The 24,498-nt window shown below is 33.9% G+C and overlaps 1 protein-coding gene and 1 pseudogene across 3 annotated transcripts in view; one reads left to right on the top strand and one right to left on the bottom strand.

Annotated features, from left to right (window-relative positions):
- Window positions 1-2,606, bottom strand: part of LOC102537723 (prefoldin subunit 6 pseudogene) — a 31,736-nt pseudogene extending 29,130 nt beyond the window's left edge. Inside the window, exon 1 of the transcript XR_012072995.1 lies at window positions 2,562-2,606. The product of XR_012072995.1 is annotated as a prefoldin subunit 6 pseudogene (transcript). The remainder of the gene's footprint in view (window positions 1-2,561) is intronic.
- The window catches only part of BMPR2 (bone morphogenetic protein receptor type 2), a 154,111-nt gene that overhangs the window by 40,042 nt on the left and 89,571 nt on the right, over window positions 1-24,498 (top strand). The window contains exons 1-2 of one of the 2 annotated variants that reach the window (XM_072961452.1): window positions 1,297-1,355; window positions 3,552-3,658. The exons of the other annotated variant lie outside the window; for it this stretch is intronic. Coding sequence (XP_072817553.1) covers window positions 3,643-3,658 — 16 coding nt within the window. The 5' untranslated portion in view covers window positions 1,297-1,355; window positions 3,552-3,642. Of the gene's footprint in view, window positions 1-1,296; window positions 1,356-3,551; window positions 3,659-24,498 lie in introns of those variants that run through there. 2 annotated transcript variants of the gene reach the window in all.

Raw genomic sequence — 24,498 nt, 5'->3', positions numbered from 1 at the left:
TAGTTCACAGGAACATTGAGGGACAGCTCTTTTTTATAGTAGAATTCCAATTAATAAATGAAGAATGAATGATGGCAATAAAAAAATCATCATTAGGTAAACACTCACAGGTTCTTATTGTATTTTGTAGGGTTGGGTTTTTTGGGGTTTTTTTGTTTTTTTTTTTGGTGAGGGAAGATATTTAGGTTTTTTCATTGATTTATCCTTAGAGGAGGTACTGGGGAATCAATGTATTTTGTGGTATTAATGGATACTAATATTAGTGGTGCAAGTATGGTGAGAAACAGGATATTTGCATAGTCTCAATGTGTCTTTCCCATAAGATATTTTTAATCACTGGAAATAAGGCCTGTAAATAAGAGAAGCCTTATTTACAGTGGAGAACCCTGGAGACACCACCTAACCAAGTGACACCTTAACATCTCAGGCTTCCTGATACAGTGCTCTAAGGACACAGCATCATCTCTATAGTATTCTTGCCAGAGAAGTTTAATCTCAATGTAATCATGAGAAAACAGTGTTGTCCAAATTGAGAAACATTACATAAAATAACATGCCATTTCTTAAAAAAAGTCTCAAGGTCATGAAAAAAAACTGAGGAACTGTCACATACTGGAGACTAAGAAAACATGACAGTTTGGGATTCTGGATTAAATCCTAGACCAAAAAAAGGACATTAGTGGGAAAATTGATGAAACTTGGAAAAGGTCTGTAGATTAGTTAATTATTTGTATCAGTGTTAATTTCCTGGTTTCCATAATTGTACTGTGGGTTGTATAAGATGTTAATATTAGGGAAAGCTGGGTTAAGGTTATATAAAAACAATTAACCTTAAGTATTAACTATTAAATAGTAGTATTTTTGCAAATTTTCAATAAATTTAAAATTTTCTAAATGAAAATGTTGAAAAGTCAGGTATGTGTCTTATAATTCTAAAAATATTTAATAAGATGGTAGAAGGAGTTCTTTAGGTAATGAAATGATGAAGTCTCCAAAACTTATGACTAAATTTCAGTTAATTCTTTAGGCAGATTCATTCATCCTTGACAAATCTTACTTTCAAATTGTCATGAAAGATGTTCTTTCTTCTGCCTAAGTATTTTGTTCATATAATCATGATTTTAAACATTTCTGCCCCTTAAGAATTAGGAAATAAAACCTTTGAATCTAAAGCAAGAAACTCCCTGACTTGAGAAAAGCCTTAAGACATAAGAAAAGAAAGATAAATCCAGCTTTAGAGTGAGCCTTTACATTTGAGTCAAAAACCAAAAGCCTCTGTCCAGAATCATTGCGGATGAGGATATTTTCAACTTGGAGAGGAGTGATGCTGTGTCTCGAGTACAGAAAGAAAATAGGTGAGAAGAAAGAATGTTTGGATGTTTGAGCCCTGTCAGTGAAAGAGATGAGATTAGTGACTAGGATCTATAGGTAGAATGGTTAGAGGTTGTGGGGAAATTTGGGAGTCTTTAACTTGGTTCAGAGATTTCAGGATGATTAGACAGAGTTAGGAAAGTTTTAAAATAAGACAGGGATAGGAGAGAGCAAGCTGGAGGGAACTTCTGTGGGATGTGTTGAGCAAGATAGAGAGGTTCAGCTCAGAGAAGCTAAACACAAATTTCTGCATTCTCTGAATATAACAGAGGCTAGCCAAGAAATTTCTAGAGATTTGTCTGTCAAGAGTTTTGAAGTGGAAGTTTTGACATTGTTCTACGAGAATCTTGAAATCCTTTTTCAGCCCTCATGTTTATTCTGAAAACACACAAAAAATTTTATCAGTAAATTAGACATAATAAAATCCTACCTAGGTGAACGTGTACTTTATAAGATGGCTTCCCTTGTATCTGTACTTGAACATGTTTAGAGGTGTTTTTGTGCTGCCTCTGTGTCATTTTAAGATGGCTAAAATTAAAGCTATTGAAAAAATTTGTGCTTTGGGATGGTATCTCTATAGCAGGAGAGTGATCTTCCCAATATTAAATTTTTAAAAGATTTCTTTTTGGTGCTAATTCTTACAAATCTAGGTGTCCCCCAGTATGTTACTGATTTAACAATTTCTAACACTGGTGCAAGAATTATTATAGATACTGAATTCTCGATTTACTTCATTTTCTGTTTTTTATCCTTGTTTACATAGACTTACCTTATATTTAACTTGAAATCTTAAATTGAGACTGTCACATGTTACAAAGAGATTAATATTGTAGAGAAGAAAAGTGTTTTTTTCCTGCTACCCTTCTGTGTTTTTGGCTGGGGCTCTGTAACAAAAGACAGATTAACATCAGAGGAACATACAGATTTATTTGATATAAGTTTTACATGACACAGGAGCTTTCATAAAGAAATAAAGACCAAAGAAGCAGATAAGCCTGAACATTTTTATACTAGGTTTGAAGAAGAGTGGAAAATTGTAAGAAAATGTGATAGGACAAAAGGACATGAGTAAAGGTAGCAAACTGGGGGAAATAGCAAGATCTGTTCCTTTGGATTCCTCTTGGTATCCCTCTGTCTTTGGAGATAAGGTAGAGGTATGGTACCGTTCACATGAGGGTTTTATGACCTACTTCAGGGGACATGGGGATGTCAGAAAGTTCTTCCGCATATGCCATTTCTTAGATTCCTTCTTAACATTGAGCTTAAAATGTTCAATATGCAAAGATTCCATGTTTTGTATTAGAGTGTTTTGAACACAATATCACAAATAACATTTATGACCAGTAACTCAGAACTGTACTCTTCACCTTAGAGTATGGGTCCAAAGATAGATCATTAGAATATAACTATTATTCCATAATTTATGTATTACTAATATTGTGTAATATGACTAAAATTGTCCTTTGTTGGTACCTTTCTGTCAAATACCTTTGGCTTCATCTTTGAAGAGATGGAACTTGCCTAGGTATACAAATGACAGTTTTCTGGACCAACATATTTTACTTGCTAAAATGTTATATAAGTGTCTATGGAAATGAACACATGTTTCCCCCACTACCTCCATAACCCAGGAACCCCATTTCAGGCTCCCCTATTACATACTAACCTCATTTTGAAATGGCTTATTTATAACAGTGCTGCTATCCTATTGGCTTTTTGCTAAATGGAAAGAGTTTTCTGCCCTTTAGCCTAGAATGCATGTGTTGAATTTTTACTATTTTACTTGAAGTCATATTTAAAAATATCCATTATATCTTGGGGAACTTTGCCAAGATCAAATATTATCACTTTGAATTTTAGTAGTATTTTATAGTATTCATAGTGTTCTCATGTATTTTCTCATTTGCTGGAGGCTATAGCAATACTTTTACTATGGTGGGAATAGTAACCCAATCTATTATCACTTATTAAGTTATGTGTTGTCATACTTTCACAGTATAACATATTTGGCACCAATAATTCTCAATAAAAATACAGGCAAGAATTGTTAGTTTTGAAATGTTAAAAAAATCAGGAGCTAATAAATCTTGAAGGAAAACTAGAGTTTATATAATCACTAACCACACTATGTAAAAAAATTTTTGTTGCAAACTTTTTTTTCTGTGTTTTTGTATCTGTAGTGGATCCAGTATCTTCAGTAATTACTATTTCATTGGTAGTTTAATTGAAGCAGGAAGAGGAAAACTACTTTTTACATGTGTACTGTATACCATGTTTGCCTATGTGTGTAAGTATACAAACAGTTGATCTTCATTATTGGTAGATGCTGTATTTGTAAATTTGCCTACTCACTAAATTTGTTCGTAATCCCAAAGTCGATACTTGTGGCACTTTTGTGGTCACTTATGGACATCTGCAGAGCTTTGAAAAATTTGAGTCATCTGATACGAATGTTACCAGTTGAGGTCAAACAAAGCAGTGCGCTGTCTTGTTTCAGTTCTTATATTATAAACAAGTGTCCTTTCCGTGGTCTGTATAGTGCCACATTTTCTCATTTTTGTGCTTTTTGTTGGTGATTTCACTGTTTAAAATGGCTCACAAATGTAGTGGTGAAATGTTGTCTGGTGTTCCTGAATGCAAAAAAGGCTTTTCTCCTTATGGAGAAACTTATATTAGATAAACTTCATTCAGGCATGAGTTATTGTGCTATTGGCCATGAGTTCAATGTTAATGTATCAATGATATATATTAAATAACTTTTCTTTTAGCAGACACACACACATAAAACAATGTTATTTGTTGATTGGTTGATGAAAATGTGACCAGAGGCTGTCAGAACCAAACCATGTATTTCCCTTAAGTGTTCAATATTTGCTAATTCAGTGTTTGCAGCAGTTTTATGGAACATACAAGAATCAACTCTGTGTGTGTGTGTGTGTATGTATATGATAACTATCTCTGTTTTGTATCATATCTTAAACGTACTATTAATGTATTTTTAGATTATACTATCTGCTTCGTGTAAGAAAAATAATATAAAGAGCATGTGAATGTGTCTTGGCATTCAGTTAGAGTGCAGAAACAGTAAGTTTTCCCCTCACATCTTTCTGTTTGAAAATTAAATTGCCTTGATCTTAAGGTAAAATTCAACGTCATGTACTTTTTTGTTTTAACAATTTAAATACTTTTTTTCAGTGATTGATTTATTTAAAGTGACATACACTATTTAGGATAAATTTTTTGGGGTAGTTTTTGTTGATTCCTTTCAGTAAGATCTTATGTTTAGAGTGTCTGATATCTCCAGAAGAAAACAGTATCTTTTTAAGTCAAGCTTTTCACTATTATTTGTTTTCTGGAAAGTACAGTGAGAAATTAGAAAAAGCTTTATTAAATAAAGGAAAGGAAAGATATGCATTTCTTCTTTCAGAAGAAATCAGAAGATTTCCATTAAAATACTTACTTAACCCTTCTGTTTTTCTCCTAGAGGTAGATTTGATTAATTAATTGCCTAATGCTGCTTACTGCTTACCATAAACAGAGGAATTAGGTTGTATCTCACAAAAAAATAAAAATAAGAGACTAAGAAAAAATTAACACAAAAGACTAATCCCTGATGACTGAAAGGTCAAACATCCATTTAAAATACATATATCCAGAGAAATATTGAGCAATTGCAAAATTAAGCTTGAAGGGAAGATTTTTACTAAATAGTATAGCACAGTTAATAAAATTCATTTGTACACAGAAACATACTGCTTAGTCTTACAGGTGCAGACTCCTTTCAAACATTGCTTCCAATTAAGCCTTCTAGATTTAAGTTGGAGGATGGCGCCTGCTGGCAATTATGAATATGTCGTTGTAACCATACATCTTTCATGGAGTAAGAAAAAAAATTTATGGAAGGTTAAGAATTTTAAATGCTATGTTTAGTAATTGTTTTTTAATATATGAGATCCAATTTAGGAGAAAAAAATATTACCAAGCTTCATTTAAAGAAAGAAAAGTGTTTTTCTTTTAAAACTGAGCAATAGTGTATTTGTAGACATAGTTACCTATCAGTGAAGGTTTTTTCCCCCATAATCTTAAGTCTGTATGTTAGTACTTTTAGTATTTTTATAGTAAAGCTGCTCCCTTTTTACAAGTTTTTAAGTAAGTTTTTAATACTGAGAGGTGCTTAGAAGAGGGGAATTTTAGGGATTTAGAGATAGGCAGGTGAGTAGCACCAGAGTTCAGCCACAGATAAGAAACTTACCCCTTTTGCCACCCCTTCCTCAAAAAAAAAAAAAAAAAAAAAAAAGAGACAGTTCCACTAAGATTCATAGATACTGGGAAAGCAGGAGTGGGAGAAGTAACATGTATTGTCATTTTAATGTTCATTAAATATTTCTCTTAAGCTTACTTCAAAAAGCAGAAAACACTTTCAAAGAAACTTGTGAATGACAGCTGCTTTTTGTCTTAACCTGTAGCTAATTTCAGGTATTCTGTACAGAGTTCTTCAAGTTGCCATTTCCAGTGTCTGATCATCAATGAAGTTTGTATATTGTTATAAAATAATAATGATAAGGAGCTAGATACTAGCAAGAAAGTAGCTACAAAGATATGAAGACCAGATGGTGACTCGGACTGTTAGTAAGATGCTTCAAACTTCATGATTTGTTATGTGACTTCTGTTTCAAAAACACCATTGACAGATACAATATTCAAAGATAACATACCTAAGCTAAAAAACAAGTTTAACATCTCCTTGAAAAAGAAGAGCAAGTGTTGTGCATAGCCGAATTCTGGAAGTTGGCAATGATGAGCCCAAACTATAGGTTCCTGTAGAGTTAACAGGGTCCAAAAGTGACCATGTGGCAGGATCAGACTCAGGCTCCCTGCTCGAACCCAGGTATTCTCTCTCCTTGAAAGGAGGCAAGAAAGACAACAGCCTCTTCCTTCTAAAAGTTTTTATTTTTTCATGATCTGTGCACCTGAGGAATATGAGAATGAAGACACTCAACCTTATGACCAGGAACTTAGTCAAAGTCACTCAGTCTGTGACGGGATCTGCAGCATCCCCAATATCTCTGCAGAGTTGGAGTTTCAAAATAACATTAAAGGACCTAGTTTTGGATTGTGAGCAGGATAGTTATCAAGGGGAAATACCTGAAAATATCCTGGAGAGGAGATGATGAGTGGGAATTGGAGGAAAGAGAGAACAAACAAAAGCCTGAGACTGCAAACTCAAATTTCAAAACATACGGAAGGTGTGTGGGGGGGAATCTAATACTAAGGAAGTTCATTAGAAATGATCCAAAAGTGACACTTATACGTGGAAAAAAAATCCATGTGTGAAAAACTAAAAGGAAATATATATCTTTAAGACCTTGGTCTAGAAAAGGATTTTTTTTAAAGGAAAAAGCAACAAATAATAAAAGAAAATTAATAAATAACAACTACACTAAATTAAGAAATTCTGTAGAACAAGAGATATCACAAAGTCAAAAAAGCAGCTACAGGTTGAGAAAAGACATTTGTAACGTATAAAATTAAGTAAGGATTATTACCCAAAATATGAAAAACATCTTAAAAAAAACTAACAATTCAAAGGAAAAATGAGAAAGAATTTGAATAGGCAGTTCACGAAATAGGGAATCAGGATGGTTAATGAACATCTGAAAAGATGCATGATTAGTTAAGGAAATGCCAAAAAGAAGATTTAAAAAAAAATTCCAGAGGATCTTACATTAGCAATTAAATGCTGTGGCTGGAAATAATACAGCATTTAGGCTCTGAGTTGGAATAAGCAGAGCTTGCCCACTGACCATGGAGCGAGAGCCAGGAAGAAACCTTTGTTGTTTAAGACAACTGAGATTTTGAGATTGTTGCTGCACATAATCTAGTTTATTTTGACTGATAAAGAGAGGAAGTAAATGGCTTTGAGACTAGGCTGAAGGGGAGACTTTTAAGTATATGTCCTGGTAAACTTTTAAATTACTACGTGCATGTGTAAGTAAAATTAGAGACTACATTATGAGAGGATGTGGAGGAACCAGTGGGAGCTGTCGAAGTTGTTCAGGCAGAAGATGATGACAGCCTATACTTAAGGTGGTGTGTTGGATGGAGATTAATTTATATAGACAAAGTCTAGAGATATTTTGAGGTAAAATTCATTGCATTTGGTAGTTAATTAGATGTGTATTTCTGCAATGTAAATTTTATAGTGAGCATATAATACATTCGTGGGTCCAAAATAAAGTTAAGTTAAAAGTAAAGATGTAGGCCTAAACAGGGTTTCATTATCAAAATAAAGTTTTGTCGATTGAAATAAAAGTGCACAACATAAGAGCTGTGAGTTCTGGTTTTACTTGTGGAATTACTGAGGATGTAGCCTGGAAGACAGCTCTGAGGAACTGCTCTGAAGAGATTAGGGAGGTCAGCACATAGGTTGTTTTGGAGAAGGAGTATGTGCAGTCAAGCACACGTCTCAGTAGAAGGTTGCTGCTAGTCACTAGGAACATATATTTCAGTTAACAATTTTAGTGCTTTTCTAAGTATGGGAAGATGCAACAATTGGGCTCATAAAATTTTCTCCTGAAAATAATGTGGAGGCCTGTTACGCTAGTTTTCCCAAAGCACAGAGTGCCTCATTCTATCTGATTTCCTTCAGAGTTCCTTTCAGGATATGTTGAAAGTCAGTGACTACAGAGGCTAGTGACTTAATTTTTGTAGAACCAGATGGGTCTTGACATTCTTTAGTTGGCAATTATTAAGTAAAGAAAATAAAGAAGTGGGCCTATAACAAGATTTCATTATCCTCAGAGCCTTAAAATTTTTTCATTCCTATGTTATTTCTGTGAGATAGTTTGATTTCTTCATTTCACTTGCATCTTTATTTCCATTTTCATAGAACTTTTCTGTTGAAGAATTTTATTATGTCTCCACTGCATCACTGTAAGCAATATCTTTTATTGTTTCACTCGCCTATCAATTCCTACTACAGTTCTTCCATATTTTGAGCAGTCTAATCTTCCCCAGTCTCTCTCTCTCCCCCACAATCTGTCCATCCCCCCCTTCTCTCTCCCTCATACCTATAGTCACTCTGTAGTTCATAGTTCATTAGGATTTAATGATTTATATAGTTCCTATTTCTGTGGTTTTGTTGATTTTGTTCTCGAATTGCCATTGTACCCCTTGATATCTTACTTGACTTTTTTTGGGTCCATCACAAATCCTCCCTCATTCTTCAGGTCTCTAGTTAGAAGTCTTAGCATATGCACATAGCATTCTATTTACTTCAAGGCACTTTACCTTCCAAAACCATTCTTCTTACTTTATTTCCTGGCGCAGTTATTGACAACACTATTAACCCTATTTCCTAGGCCACAAATACAGGGGTGATCTTTGATTCTTGGTTATTCTCTTGACTTCCACACCTGTTTCCACCAGACCATTTAACTAGACACCAAGGTACTCCTATCATTTCTAAGGAAATTAACATCATCTAGAAATAATTGTAGCTTATATAGCATACAGAAATTATTTTCTTAACTCGTACATTTAACCCTTGAGGGATTTTTCTTATTTCCATTATACAGGTGAGGGAACTAGGTTTAAAGAGGCTAAGGTTAAATGTTAAATTTTTTGTGTGTGGCTTCAAGGCCTGTGCTAGTTTCATTGGCCCCATAAATATTTCTATAATCCATACTCTTCTCTTTATTTCTCTCAGTTTCTGCCTTTATCATTTTTCTCTCTGGATTATGGCAGTAGCTTTCTAACTAGTAAAATGCCTCTCTTCTCCATCCCCCAGGCTCTTTTTCATACTCTGCCAGAGTGCTTCTCTAAAATACAAATCTGTTCATTTTATTCCCCTGCTTAAAATTCTTCAGTGGTTCCGTGTGGCCCACAAAATAAAGTTCAAACTCTTTATCATGGCACATCCATCATCTGGTTCCTGCTTACATTTTCAGCATCATTTCCTACTACTCTCCCTTCCCTACTCTGCATTCCAGCAACACTGAACTGTTTATGGTTACTGGAACTTAACACGTTCTCTTCAAGCTTTTGCTTTTGGAATTTCCCCCTTGCTTGGAATTTCCTTCTATCCTGGTCTGCCTTATGAATCCATACTTTTCTATCACAGTTCAGCTCAAGCTACAGTTCTGGGATGTGGACATTTAAAAAAATTTTTTTGACATTCCTTAGGGTTGAGGCAGTGTTAGGCTTGTCTGTGTCCTCTTTTTTTTTTTTCCTTTTTTTTCTTTTCTTTTTTCTTTTCTTTTCTTCCAGTAGAGCATTTACCACATTGTAACTTGTTTCTCTCATTGATTAGACAGTGGTATTCTTGAGGGCAAATTTTTTTTTCTTGAATTCAAGATGAATATCTTTTTAACTCTAGTCCCTGGTATATTGTATTGGATATATCTGTATTAATCTGCTTGGGCTACCATAACAAAATATCATAGGCTGGGTGGCTTAAACAACAAAAATGTGTTTCCTTGCAGTTCTGAAGGATAGATGTCCAAGGCAGGGTGCTGGTATGGTTGGATTCTGGTGAGGGCTCTCTTCCTGACTTACAGTCAGCCAGCCATCTTCTCACTGTATGCCCCCATGGCCTTTGCTTGGTATGTGCCCATAGGGAGAGAGAAAGAAATCTTTCTCTTCCTTTTCTTATAAGGCCAGCTATTGAATTAGGACCCCATACGTATGACTTTATTTAATATTAATTGCCTCCTAAAAGCCGTATCTCCAAATATAGTCACATTGGAGGTTATACTGAATTTAGGGGATACACTGAATGTTGGGGAGATTAAGTCTATAGGAGTATTCAGTATTTGTTGAAAGAATTGTTAAATTATTTGTGTGTGTGTGTGTGATTCACTGTTTACATGATTGTTTTTGCCATGAGATTATACGTTTCTTGAGAGTAAGGAGTTGTTTCCTATTTGTATTTCTTATACTGTGAATTTATGGATTTTTAAGAGTTGTTGAATGAATGAATTTAATTGCATTATAGAAGGAGATTGATGATATGGTTATTTAAGTCAGGTAGGTGCCAAAGTAGGGCTTCTGGACTAATTTTGACTGACTTTTTTCTACTCCAGACCTCTTATTCTTTATCTTCATATTTCAAGGCAACCATTGTTATAGTTTCTTATATCCTTTCAGAAGTAGTCTATTTATGTGTAAATATTATATATATTTATCATTGTAGGGTTTTTGTCATCAGAAATAATAAATTATATAAAGTAACTAGCATGTTGCAATATAGTAGATTTTAAACCACAAATTTAGTTTCCTTCCTCTGCCTTTCAGGAAGGGAAGGCTTCTTAGGGGCTCATGCAGTCAGAACATTCCTTTAGGATTTGTTTTTATTTTATAGTTTAAAATACTGTTAATTATCAGATCACAAAGGTTCTCCCTATTGACATGTAAGTAGAAAGTTAAAAAGTAGTATCTAATACCAGGTATTTGCATTATTTCTTACCAGTCATTTGAGGTTACTCTATACTGTGATGTTTCATTCCATTAACACAGTGGTACTAAACCAGAGGTGATTTTGCACCCAAGATATCTGGCAATATTTGGAGACATTTTTGGTTGTAATAACTAGGGAATGCTACTAGCATTTACAAGGTAGAAGCCAGGGATGCTGCCAAACATTCTACAGTACACAGGACAGCCCCCACAACAAAGAATTAATCTGGTCCAAAATACCAGTAGTGTTGAGACTGAAAACCCTGTATTAGCATAAATAATAATGAATTGAGTGTAAGTCGTGGCTTCTCTTGTTCTTTCTGTAATTACAGTTTATGTTGACTCTTCATTTTGTGATTTTATGTTAATTCTAAAATGATCCTAGATAAGATGTTGTCTACTGTGCAACAGATGTGAACATCTATTCTGGTTTTCAGATTCTGATCTTAAAATATTTTAAGTCGTTTTACCGTGTAGTGTTGGCATTTGCTTTTGCAAGTTTTCACCTTAATTAAAAACATACCAAAGGCAGCAGCAGATCTGTTTTTCTTAAACTAAAATGATAAAGTGATTTAAAAAAATCTATTAGGCCAATTTATTAATTTATTTAATTCTGGGGGGGCAATTAGGTTTATTTTATTTATTTAATGGTCCTGGGGATCGAACCCTGGAACTTGTGCATGCTGAGCATGCACTCTACCACTGAACTATACCCTTCCCCCGATATAGTGATTCTTAACTTTTCAGTGTACTTTGCTGTTTTTGAGTTTGACCTGAGTCTATTCCATAGCCCACTGAGGCTGAAGTTATATAGCCATCTGCCAGCTGGTAAAATATGTTCAGGATTTTGCCAGACTGGAGGTACGCAAGGCATATGTCTAAATTCCATCTTTATGGGAACTCCAGGATCTTTAGAGCTATTAGTAATGTAATTTTCTTTGGAAGTGGGCAGTTAGATGGTGAAGGTGTTCATGGTAGAAGAGAATTCATAAGGATTAGGAGACATGAAGATCTCTGGATTGATTGATAAAGTCTCAAGGAGAGTTTCAGGGGAAGATGAGAGAATAGGTAGAGGTAGAGACTAGTGATGCCATCTTATAATATTTGGCTTAACTTTTGCTTTTAGAAACATGCACTGCTGAAACTACAGAGTCACAAAACTCGTAACTGTGGGGTGAGATTTAAATCAATTCATTCTGGCTTAAGAGTCTATACTCTTAGCCTTCACACTGTACTGCCTCTCAGTTACCATCCTCCTCCCCTCTCACGACCCTCCCCACCCATCATTTACAAGAGGAGGAACAGGTTAGAAAATGGAGAGATGGAAAATGATAAATTCATTTTGGAAAATTCTGAATGTGAGGTGATTGTGAATTGCCAAGTTAAAGTGTCTGAAAGGTTATTTGATAAACAAATCTGGAGGTCAGGAAAAAAGTTTAAGTTTGAGATTTGTAAATTATTAGTGAACAGCTGATACTTGAAGCTAGTGAGTTATTCCAAAGATGGAATATAGAAAGAATAGAAAAGAATTCGGAATAGAACCTTGGAGATAATCAACTTTTAGGAAGTCCATAGAGGTGGAGAGGCTTGAAAAATAGACTGAGAAGTGGCCAGAGAGATAAGAAAGTCAAGGTTAAAAATTACAGAGTAAAAGCCAAGGGGGCATGTATGGTTATTAATGCCAGATATGTCTTAGGGGCAATTAATGGAAGTTAGGACTTAAAAAAAGTCCTTCGAATTGGATTAGAAAGTCACTCTTTTAAGAAGTTTTGTTCGAGTACAGTTTGTTTACATTAAAGATGTATACATTAAAGAGATAGATTAGTTTTTAAAATATCCATTAATTCAAGGTCTTCTAGAGAATAGTGTCATCTTTCCTTTTTTGTCATTCTGGTTACTATCTTATAAAGGGCATTTATGTGCTAGGGTTAGGAATAGCAGTATTCAGTCTTATATGATGGTCCTGGTAGGAAAATGGGTCTATAAACATCAAATAAATAAACTTATGGACAACCATTTAAGCAGATAAATAGTCATTGTGGGTTGAATTCTGTCCCCTCAAAAGCATGTTCGAGACTTATCACCCCTACCTGCCCCATCCCTAATGCCTGTGAATGTGACCTTATTTAGAAATGGGTCTTTCACAGACATAGGAAAAAAAACAATGTTTACCAAAGGGGAAAGTAGGCAGAGGGATAAACTAGGAGTTTGGGATTAACAGATACCCAATACTATGTATAAAATAGATAAGCAACAAGGACCTATTGTATAGCACAGGGAACTATATTCAATTTCTTGTAATAAGCTATAATGGAAAAGAATCTGAAAAAAAACTAGGTGTATGTATAACTGAATTGCTTTGCTGTACGCCTGAAACTAACACTGCAAGTCAAGTACACTTCAATAAAAAATAAAAAGAAATAAGATCTTTGCTGATGTAATTACTGGTGTCCTTATAAGAAGAGGTGAAGACAGACACACAGGAGAATGCAGTGTGATGATGGAGGCAAAGATTGGAGTGATGCCATTTATAAGCCAAGGAACACCCAAAGATTGCTGGCTAGAAGTTAGAAGAGCCAGGGTTTCAGAAGGAGCACAGTCTTGCTAGTCCTTCTAGCCTCTAGTACTGTGAGACAATATATTTTCTTTAAGTCACTCAGTTTGTAGTGCTTTGTTACACCAGCCCTGGGAAACAAATAGTCTTTAATGATGTTAAAGAAATTCAGTAGGATTGAAAGTAACTCTGAATTGTTAAAAATTTTAGTCTTTTAAAAAACTATTATTTTTATTTTTGAAGTATAATCAGTTTACAATATTGTGTCAATTTCTGGTGTACAGCATGTTTCAGTCAAACATGCACATACATATATTCCTTTTCATATTCTTTTTCATTTTCATTATAGGTTATTACAAGGTATTGAATATAGTTCCCTGTGCTATACAGTATACACTTGTTGTTTATCTGTATACATTAGTTAGTATCTGCAAATCTCAAACTACCAATTTACCCCGTCCCACCTCTTTTACCCCCTGGTAACCACAAGTTTGTTTTCTATGTCTGTGAGTTTGTTTCTGTTTTATAAATCTGTTCGTTTGTCTCTATTTTTTTTAGAGTCCACACGTAGGTGATAATCATACAGTATTTTTCTTTCTTTCTGGCTTACTTCACTTAGAATGATGATACCCAGGTCCACCCATGTTGCTGCAAATGGAATTACTTTATTCTTTTTTTATAGCCAAGTAGTATTCCATTGTAGATGTATATACCACAACTTCTTTATCCAGTCATCTGTCAATGGACATTTAGGTTGTTTCCATATCTTGGCTATTGTAAATAGTGCTGCTGTGAACATTGGGGTGCATGTGTCTTTTCAAATTTTAGTTTTCTTTGGATATATGCCCAGGAGTAGGATTGATGGATCATATGGTAAATCTATTCTCAGTTTTCTAAGGAACCTCTATACTGTCTTCCATAGTGGCTGCACCAACAGTGTAGGAGGGTTCCCTTTTCTCCACATCCTCTCTAGCATTTAGTATTTGTAGACTTTTTAATGATGGCCATTCTGACTGGTGTGAGGTAATACCTCATTGTAGTTTTGATTTGCATTTCTCTGATAATTAGCGATATTGAGCATCTTTTCATGTGCCTGTTGGCCACCTGGATGTCTTCATTGGAGAAATGTCTATTTAGGTCTTCTGTCCATATTTTCATTGTTTTTTTCCCCTGATGTTAAGCTATATGAGGTGTTTGTATATTTTGGAAATTAGTCCCTAGTCGGTCACATAATTTGCAAATATTTTCTCCCATTCTGTAGGTTGTCTTTCATTTTGTTTATGGTTTCCTTTGGTTTGCAAAAGCTTTTAAGTTTAATTAGGTCTCATTTGTTTATTTTTGCTTTTATTTCCATTACTCTAGGAGCTGGTTTGAAAAAAATATTGCTGAAATTTATGTCAAAGTGTATTCTGCCTCTGTTTTCCTCTAGGAGTTTTATAGTATCCAGTCTTAACATTTAGGTCTTTAATCAATTTATTTCTGTATATGGTGTTAGAGGATGTTCTAATTTTATTCTTTTACTTGTAGCTGTCCAGTTTTCCCAGCACCATTTATTGAAGAGACTGTCTTTTCTCCACTGTATATTCTTGACTCCTTTGTTGTAGATTAATTCACTGTAAGTACGTGGGTTTATTTCTGGACTTTCTATCCTGTTCCATTGATCTATGTGTCTGTTTTTGTGCCAGTTCCATACTACTAAAAATTTAGTCTTTTGAACAAAGTTGCCTGAAGTTCTTGCCAAAATCCAGTAATATCTCCAGGCTCACCTAAATTCCTGGCTAGGTAGAGATGGCCTCTTCAATAACTGTGGCATCATAAGTCAGACAGACTGCCTGTCGGCTAATATATCCATACAGTAGTGATTTGAATCATAAACAGTATTTTTATATGTTAGGTTAACTTTCTGTAGCCAGAATTGATGCTTTTTTCTTTGTTTCATAGTGAATTTTGTTGGTATTATATGCACTACCTAATAAATATTCTTTGGAGAAGCTGCAGTGGTTTTAACTGGATTAAAGCCATCCTTTTCCTTGAAGAAATGATGTAGTTGCTCGACAGCAGACAACTCTGCTAGAAGATGAAGAAATATTCAGGTTTCTTTGTTTATAGTGGCTGTCATGCCTCCACTTTTTTCTTTTAAGATGAAAGCTATGGGCATTTCCCATTAAAAAATGTACATTTATCTCTACAAAAATTTGAAGCCTTTAGATTTAGAATCCCTGTAACAGAAATTGAGACTAAAGCTTAGTTCATAAGAGGCAATGTCCAATTATAGTGGTTGTGGTAGAGCAGAGGATAGTAAGCAACTTTTAGAGGGAGAATAGAGATGCTCTTTGTGATAATATTTTCCTGATTGGGACCATGGGTTAGGGCCTAGGGTTTTCTACTCTAGGGCCAAGGCCTAACCTAAATTAATGTCTTGACATTTCAGTTGTTTCATGTTAATATTTTTTTCTTGTTAGAATTGACTATTGAATTTTTAACAAAGGCTGAAATTCAATATTGTTCTTTTTAAAGCCCCATTATTTTATTATTAGATTCAACAGATAACAGATATAAAATCTCCCTAAGTTTTTGTTTAACTTATGTGTGTGTGTGTGTGTACTAGTTCATGATTCAAAAAGAACATTTCTTACACTGTGTTAGTTAACTATAAAATGGCATATCATTTGTTGTAATAGTGATAATAAATTGGGCATTTTCATGAAAAATTTATTTTATTTTGATAAAGAGAGATTATTTGGTTCTTGGCATTCTGATTTGCAATATTTCATGACCTATCTTTTGAATTATCGAGCTCTGAAAACATTTAAGTAGATCATCTATCAAAGATGTTACACAGAGGATGAAATCCTGCCTTTTTATGGAAAAATTGACTTCTTTGGTTCTTTCTAAGTAATATTTTGTAATTCTAACTTATTTATGGTTCTATTCCTAGAAAACGATGTATTCTTTTGTAGTTTTCCCAGTTGTACTGAAAATAACGTCAGCCCCAGTTGGCTTTGTCAGACTTGGCAGTTTTACAAGAAATAAGGCTATAGAACTCTTTACTAAGTCTTTGTATAATATTTTGTCTTGCAATAGAAATTGTTCTTTATGCAGCTTGCATTTTCTTATTTCCATGTTTTCCACATCATCCAAATGGGAAATTCTTCTTTTTAGTAATTTAGCATCTCTTGGGGGGCTTCCCTCAAAATTCTTAAATTTACCTCTTTCAAGAATTTCAACTGATTGTTTATATATTTTCCTCTTCTATTTTCGGTTGTTGCAAATAAATTTTAACCTATTATGTATTTTATGGAAATGGTTTTTAATCACATGTAATAGTTTCTATAACAGCTTTATGAGAAACAATTTACATATATAATTCACCCATTTAAGGTACAGAATTCAGTTGCTTTTAGCTTATTCACAGAGTTGTATCATAAAATATGTGACCTCTTCTGTCTGGTTTCTTTTTAGTTAGTATAGCGTTTTCAAGGTTCATCCACGTTGTAGTATGTATCAGTAATTCATTTGTTTTTATTGCCTAATCCATTGTGGATATAACACATTTTGTTTATCCATTTATCAATTGATGGACATTTAGGTTGTTTACACTTTGGGGCTATCATGAGTAATGTTATGAATATTCTTGTACAAGTTTTATGTGACAATATGTTTTTATATCCCTTAGGGGTATGGTGGGGGTGGAATTGCTGGATCATGTTGATTTAAGAGTTCCTTTTATATTCTGGATAGTAACCTTTTGTGAGATATATAATTTGCAAATTTTTTTCTCATTCTGTGAATAATCTTTTCACTTTCTGGATGGTGTACTTTGAAGCATTATGGTTTTTTATTTTGATGAAGTCCAATTTGCCTATTTTTTTCTTTTATTATTAAGTCTTTTTGGTGTCATAGCTGAGAAACTATTGTCTAATCAAAGATACCAAGAAGTATGCTTTTATTGTCTTCTGAAAGTTTGATAGTTTTAGTTCTTACATTTAGAGTGAGTGGTTCATTTTGAGTTAACTTTTGTCTATGCTGTGAGGTTGGGGAATCCAACTTTATTCTTTTGAATGTGGATATGCAGTCGTGTATGTATATACAGTTCAACTATTTGTTGGAAAAGCTTACTTTTTTCCTCATTGAGTAATCTTGACATCCTTGTCCAAAGTCAATTGACCATACATGTAAAGGTTTATTTCTGAACTCTCAATTCTATTTTCATTGATATGTATGTCTTTCTTTATGCCAAAACCACACTATCTTGATTACTGTTGCCTTGTAGTGTGTTTTAAAATCAGAAAATGCGAGTGCTCCAACTTTTTTCTTCTTTTTCAAGATTGTTTTGGCTATTCTGAGTCTTTTACATTTCCATATGAATTTTAGAACTAGCTTTTCAATTTTGCGCAAAGGAAGCTGGTATTTTACAGGGATTGCATTGGGTCTGTAGATCAATTTGAAGAGTATTGTCATTTTAACAATATTAAGCCTTATAATCCATGTATATGAGTTGTCTTTCTGTTTATTTAGTTCTTCAGTGGCTTTCAGTGACACTTTGTAGTTTTCAGTATACAGATCATACATTCTTTTGTTTAATTTATTCCTAATAATTTCATTGTTTTCGATGCTATTGTAAATGGAGTTGTTTTCTTAATTTCACTTTTGGATTGTTCATTGCTGGTATATAGAAATCACAATTGATTTTTGTACATTGGTCTCATTCTGCAACCTTGCTGAACTTATTTTTTAGTTCTAATAGTTTTTTTGTGATCACTTAGGATTTTCCATATATGTGACCGTGCCATCTACAAATAGAGATAGATTTACTTCTTCCTTTTTAATCTGGATGCCTTTTACTTCTTTTCTTCTTATTATTATTTTTTGCCTAGACTCTCCAATATAGTGTTAAATGGAAGTAGGGGAGCCAATATCTTTATCTTGTTCCTGATCTTAAAGGAAAACTTAATGTTTTCAATTTCTCATCATATAAGTATGATGTTAGCTGTGGGTTTTTTCATAGATGCTCTTTATCAGGTTAAGGAAGTTCCCTTCTATTTCTGGTTTGTTGAATGTTTTAATCATAAAAGTGTTTATTTATTTAAGATTCTAAATAAATATTTGTTAGTATTTATATATTTTTCCACATATAAAATAATCATAATACTAGTCTTTCAAACTTTTCACTTCATTTTTCTCCCCTTTGCATTGAAGGGAAATCAGCAATGACAGTAAGAGAGTTGTTTGCAATAAGTATCTTTTTTTAATTTAAAAACACTAAAAATAGTCACTAATTTACTTCATTTAAAAATTACAGAATGTATTGAAAGTAGGATGATGGAAATGTGTTCCTGAGGAAGTCTCATAATTTATCTGGGTTACCTCTCTTATAAATAAAGGGATTACCCTAAATGAAGCTTAACATTGTAATCCTCTTCAAATTTCAATTATTCTGTGATTTTACAGCTCAAATGTATTATATGATCCCCCTCAACCTGAAACCCTGTACGACTTAGCAGTTAATCTCTATTCCCTTCTCACACACTTCTCTATCCCAGTTGAGGGCAACTACCAGTCTATTTCTGTCTCTCTGTCTTCACCTATTCTGGACATTTTACATAAATGGAACTATATAATTTGTTATTTCTGGTTCATACATGCTATAACATGCATTCTTTCCCCCTCTCCCTCTTTCCCTTTCATACCCCCCTCTCCCTTCCTTCCCCCCCCTTTGTTTTTTATTGTAGAGAAGTTCGTAACATAAAATTCACCCTCCCAGCAATTTGCAAGCGTGCAACCAAATGCACATTATTGTGCAGCGGATCCCCAGAACTCCCCTACCCTGCATGACTAAACCTCTAAATCCACAAAACATTTCTCCATCCCTCCCAGCCCCTGGCGACCACCACTCATTCTACTTTCCATTTCTGTGAGTTTGACTGCTTTAGATACTTCATTTGAGTATAATCATACAGTGTTTGACTTTTGTGTCTGCTCTGTTTCTCTTCACCTAATATCCTCAAGGCTTATCCGTGTGATAGTATATGATGATATTTCCTTCCTTTTTTAAGGATGAACAATATTCCATTGTATGTATATACCACAGTTTCTTTATCAATTCACCTGTCAGTGAACATTTAGGTTGCTTCTATCTCTAGGCAAATATGAATATGGCTGCAGTAAACATGGTGCTACACACTGAATTGTGTCATGCACCACCCCAACCCCCTTAATGTTGAAGTCTTAACCACTCCCCTTCACCAGCCCAGTGTGATTGTATTTGGAGATAGGGCTGGTGAGGAAGTGATAAAAGTTAGGTCCTAATCCAGTAGGGTGTCCTTATAAGAAGAGGAAGACACCAGAGCTCGCTTGCTCTCTTTCTGCCATGTGCAGGCATAATGAGAAGATGGTTGTCTCAAGCCAGGATGAGAGAACACTGGAGAACCAAATGGGATGACACTTTAAGCTTGGACTTCCAGCCTTCAGAACTGTGAGGAATGTTTCTGTTGTTTAAGCTACCCAGTCTGTAGTATTTTGTTACAGTATCTGTAGCTGATAAATATAATGAGTGTGCAAATATCTCTTTGAGATTCTGTTTTCAGTTCTTTTGGATATATGTCTAGAAGTGGGATTGGTGAATCATATGTGGTAGTTCTGTTTTTAGTTTTTTGAGAAACCTCCATACTATTTTCCAGAATAGGAGTTTTATAGTTTCAGGTCTCAGTTTCCCTCTTTAGTCCATTTTGAATTAATTTTTATATGTGGTATAAGATAAGGAAGGGTCCAGCTTCTTTCTTTTGCATTTGGAAATCCAGTTTTCCTAGCATTATTTGTTGAAGAGACTGTTCTCTCCCCATTGTATAGTCTTGGCACACTTGTTGAAGATCATTTGACCATATATATGAGGGTTTATTTCTGGGCTCTCTATTCTGTTCTATTGTCCTATATATCTGTCTTTACTAGTATCATACTGTTTTGATTACTGTAGCTTTATAATGTTTTATAACCAGAAAGTGTGTGGCTTCCAAGCTTTGTCCTTCTTTCTCAGGGTTGTTTTGGCTATTCAGGGTCCTTTGAGATTCCATATGAGTATTTAATTTTTTAAAAAAAAAGTTGTCCTAAAATCCATTGTATGGCTGTATCACATTTTGTTTATGCATTCATCAGTTGATGAAGATTTGGGTTGTTTTCAAGTTTTTTCTCTTATAGCTAATGCTACTGTCAATATTTGTATATAAGTTTTTATGTGGATATACATTTTCAATTTTCTTGGGTATGTATCTAGGAGAGTAATTCCTTGGTCACGTGGTAACTCTATGAGTAACCTTTGAGTCTCTGCCAGACTGTTTCTCAAAGTGACTGCAGCATTTTATTTTCTCATCATCAATATGTGAAGGTTCCAGTCTACATCCTTGCCAACACTTTTTGTTGTTTTTTTCATTATAGCCATCCTAGTGAATGCTGTTGTAATTTCCTGGTTGTGTCACATGAAAAGATTTTTACAGATTGGTTTAAGAAAGAATATGCTTTTGTGTTTACTTTTATTTCCAAATATGGGCTAATTCTACTGTTGATACATCTCTGCCCACTATCTCAGAAGATAAATTGCATTGTAATACCTTTAGACCAGGGCTTTTCTACCTTGGCACTATTGATATCTTGTTCCGGATGATTTGTTTTTCTGCTTAAGGAAGTATATGTGCATTGTAAAATTTTTACCAGCACCTCTGTCCTATACCACAGATGCCAGTGGCGCTGTCATCTGCAGTTGTGACAATTAAAATTGTGTACAAGCATTGCCAAAAGTCCCTTGGGGGCTGAGATAGCCCCTGGTTGAAAACTTTACTGCCGTAGAGAAAGAAATAAAATATAATTCTTTGTTCAAATCTTTTTTTTTTTGATCAGTCTAGATTTTGTTGTTTTTGTCATTCACAATAATATTTAAGAACTTTACAAAAATTTTTATCTTATCTTTCAAATAGGGAAAATGGATTATTGCCTTAAAATCTTGCTAAATAATTCTTAGGAGAGTTTTTCCTTAGTGAGTTTGAACTTGGTTGGATTCGTACGCTGAAGTGTCTTCATTTTATTTATTTTTTCTTAGTTTATTTTTGAAATAAAGATTTTGGGTACATATTCTTGTGAAGAAATTTTTAGAATTCCATAACCCTAGATGCCAAGTTAGATGGGACCTGAAAGGTTTAATTTAATGTAGTTTTTGATTTTTAGAATGAAACCTAGAGAAATTATGTAATTTGTTTCAAGTAACATTGTAATCTGATTGGTGACAGAAATAAGACCAAATCTCCTATGGTGTTGGTTTGGGGGTTGGAGAGACTGTTTTTTGTATTTTAGTGGTGAAGGTAGGTTTATTTAATATATGGGAATGGAAAGATTAGTTTGCTTTTGGGTAGAAGTTAATTTATAGTCTCACTTTATATTATACAAGTAAATGACAGGTGGAGTATACAGGTAAATAATATGAAAACAATTCTTTTTAAAAGTCAGGCAATAAGAAAATAGAATAAAATAGAAGTCAGAATTTTAGGGCAGTGAAAACACTCTATGATACTATAATAATGGATTCATATCGTTATGTAGATATGTGTCCAAACCCATAGAATATACAACACCAAGAGTGAACCCTAAGGTAACTGTAGGCTTTGGGTTATTATGATGTGTCATTGTAGGTTCATCACTTGTAACAAATACACAATTCTACTCACTTATTATTGAGGGAGGCTATGTATGTGTGGGGGCAGAGAGCATACAGAAATATCTGTACTTTCCTCTCAATTTTGCTGTCAACCGAAAGCTGTTCTAAAAAAAATAAACTTTAAAGGAGAAATTAATCAAATTAAAAAAATAGAAGTTGAACACTTACCAAATCTCTGGAGGGAAAAAGCTTTTCTGTATTTAATATGATGAAAAATTAAACAAAAAAGAAAATCTTGATAGATTGACAGTGTAAAAGTTGGGCCTATTTGCTTTTCGACAAAACAAAACTTCTGTGTTCCATTATATCATTAGGAAGACCTGTTCTTTTGATTCCCAGTTCAGTGCTTTCTCGAGTAACACAGTGTTTTATTGAAGTAATAAGCTGTCTCCTCCCAATTTAATTTGTTCTAGTCTTTTTGGGATAGGTCATATTATGAAAGATACAGTTGTCTGTATAAATAAAATGGTTTGATAGGAATTTATTTGTGAATGAAGAGCTGGGTAGTAAAAGCCTAGGGCTTGCTTTTAAGAATTTCTTAAAATGAGAGTCTAGGATATACAAATACTTATAAATAAATAAAAATGTGGGAGCATGAATATACATATACTTATATATCCATGTGAATATTGTGGTTATCTTTATTATTATGACATTTTACCAAATAGCATGTATATTTTACTTTAGACTTGGGAGATGTTTTTAGTGAGGTTTGTTTTTGGCGGGTAATGGATATTAAGTTACAGATGGGTTGTCAGTTTGGTTTAGAGTGTGTGTGTGTTGAGCATTATTTGTGTTTAATTTACATAAAGTAAAACTCACTCTTTTAAGTATTCAGCTTGTTAAGTTTTGGAAAATGAATATGGTTGTGTGAACATCACCACAATCAATAATATTTCATCATCCTCAAAAATTTTCCTCCTAACTGTTTATCATTGCTTCTTGTGCTCAACCCTAGCTCCAGATTACCATGATGTGTTTTTTCTCTCTATAATTTTATCTTTTGTATTTAATATATGTGAAATTAATTTATTAATTAGTATATATATAACTAATATAGAAGCAACTGTTCATTTAGAAGTATATCTTACGTTTTTTATCTTTAAAAATAAAACAAATGACTTTCATTGTGCTAGACATTTTTGTATTTGTTTCTAGTATTTCATATGTGTGTGTGTATATATGGAATTATACAATGTGTAGTCTATTGTGTCTAATTACATAAGCATTTTTTTTTAGACCTACCCATATTGTTGCATGTATCTATAGTTCATTTCTTTTTATTGATGAGTAGTATTCTTTAGGCTACTATGAATAATGCTTATATGAATGAATTTATCTTGAATACTGGTCTTTATGTGTTCTCATTTCACAGAGTACTTAGGAGGTTAATTGCTGAATACCACGGTAAACTGTCCAATGTTTCCAAAGTGGCTATTTTGTTTTGTGTTGTCATCAGTAATGTATGAGAGTTCCAATTGCTCTGCATAGTTTTCCTGGCCTTTTTTTTTTTTTTGAGTGTGTGTTTATGTTTATATATGTAGTTGTATCGTAATTTTGAAGACTTTAGTGTGTTTGAATGTGAAACTCTTAGCTAGAAATGTTTTTATGGAGGTTGTCAGTTTTTTTTTTAAGAACACTAGAAATTTGGATCAAACAGTCCACCTTTTCTTCATCCATCTTTACCCCTATAATTAAATCTCCATTTAGAAGTATATCTTGGGGTCAGGGGGCAAGGGGTATAGGTCAGTGGTAGACTGAGTGCTTAGCATAAGCACAAGGTCCTGGGTTCAATCCCCAGTACCTCCATTTAAAAACAAACCTACCCCCCTTCTCACTCCACCCCCGCAAAAAAAAAAAAAAAAACCCAAAGCAAACAAACAAAAAGAATATTTTTAGGATATTCTAAAATTTATTCTTGAAAGAGTAGCTACTGAGAATGACCACTGATTGCAACATGGAAGGAAAAACTGAGTCATTCAAAGCCTTCCTATGAAATTCTTACATATTTATTTGTTTACAGTTTTCTGTCTTTTATATTTCCATCACTAGAGTATAAGCATTTTGAGGGTAGGGTCACTGCCTATTATGTTATGTCCTCATGCTGTATCTTACTCTTACCATATCTCCAGATTTAGAATAGTGCTTGGCACATAACAGGCAGTTAACAAATATTTGGCTAACTGTTAAATGATTGATTGGTATGCACGCCCCAGGATATGTAAGTCTCTTGGAGGCTTCTGCCTGGTTTATCAGCTTTTCTGAGGTTTACTGTTGCTGTGAGTTAGGGAAGAAAAATGTATCTCATTGCTGTTTGGAAGAACTTGGATTACCTGACACATTTTGTCAGCTCGGAGTTGTTGTTGAGTGTGTTTGTGTGGTCTATTTTGTGTTTTTTTCCCCTTAGGCAGTTGGA

This window comes from Vicugna pacos, chromosome 5 (genome assembly GCF_048564905.1).
Source record: "Vicugna pacos chromosome 5, VicPac4, whole genome shotgun sequence".
Lineage (NCBI taxonomy): Eukaryota > Metazoa > Chordata > Mammalia > Artiodactyla > Camelidae > Vicugna > Vicugna pacos.
This window is presented reverse-complemented; position numbering and strand designations above follow the sequence as displayed.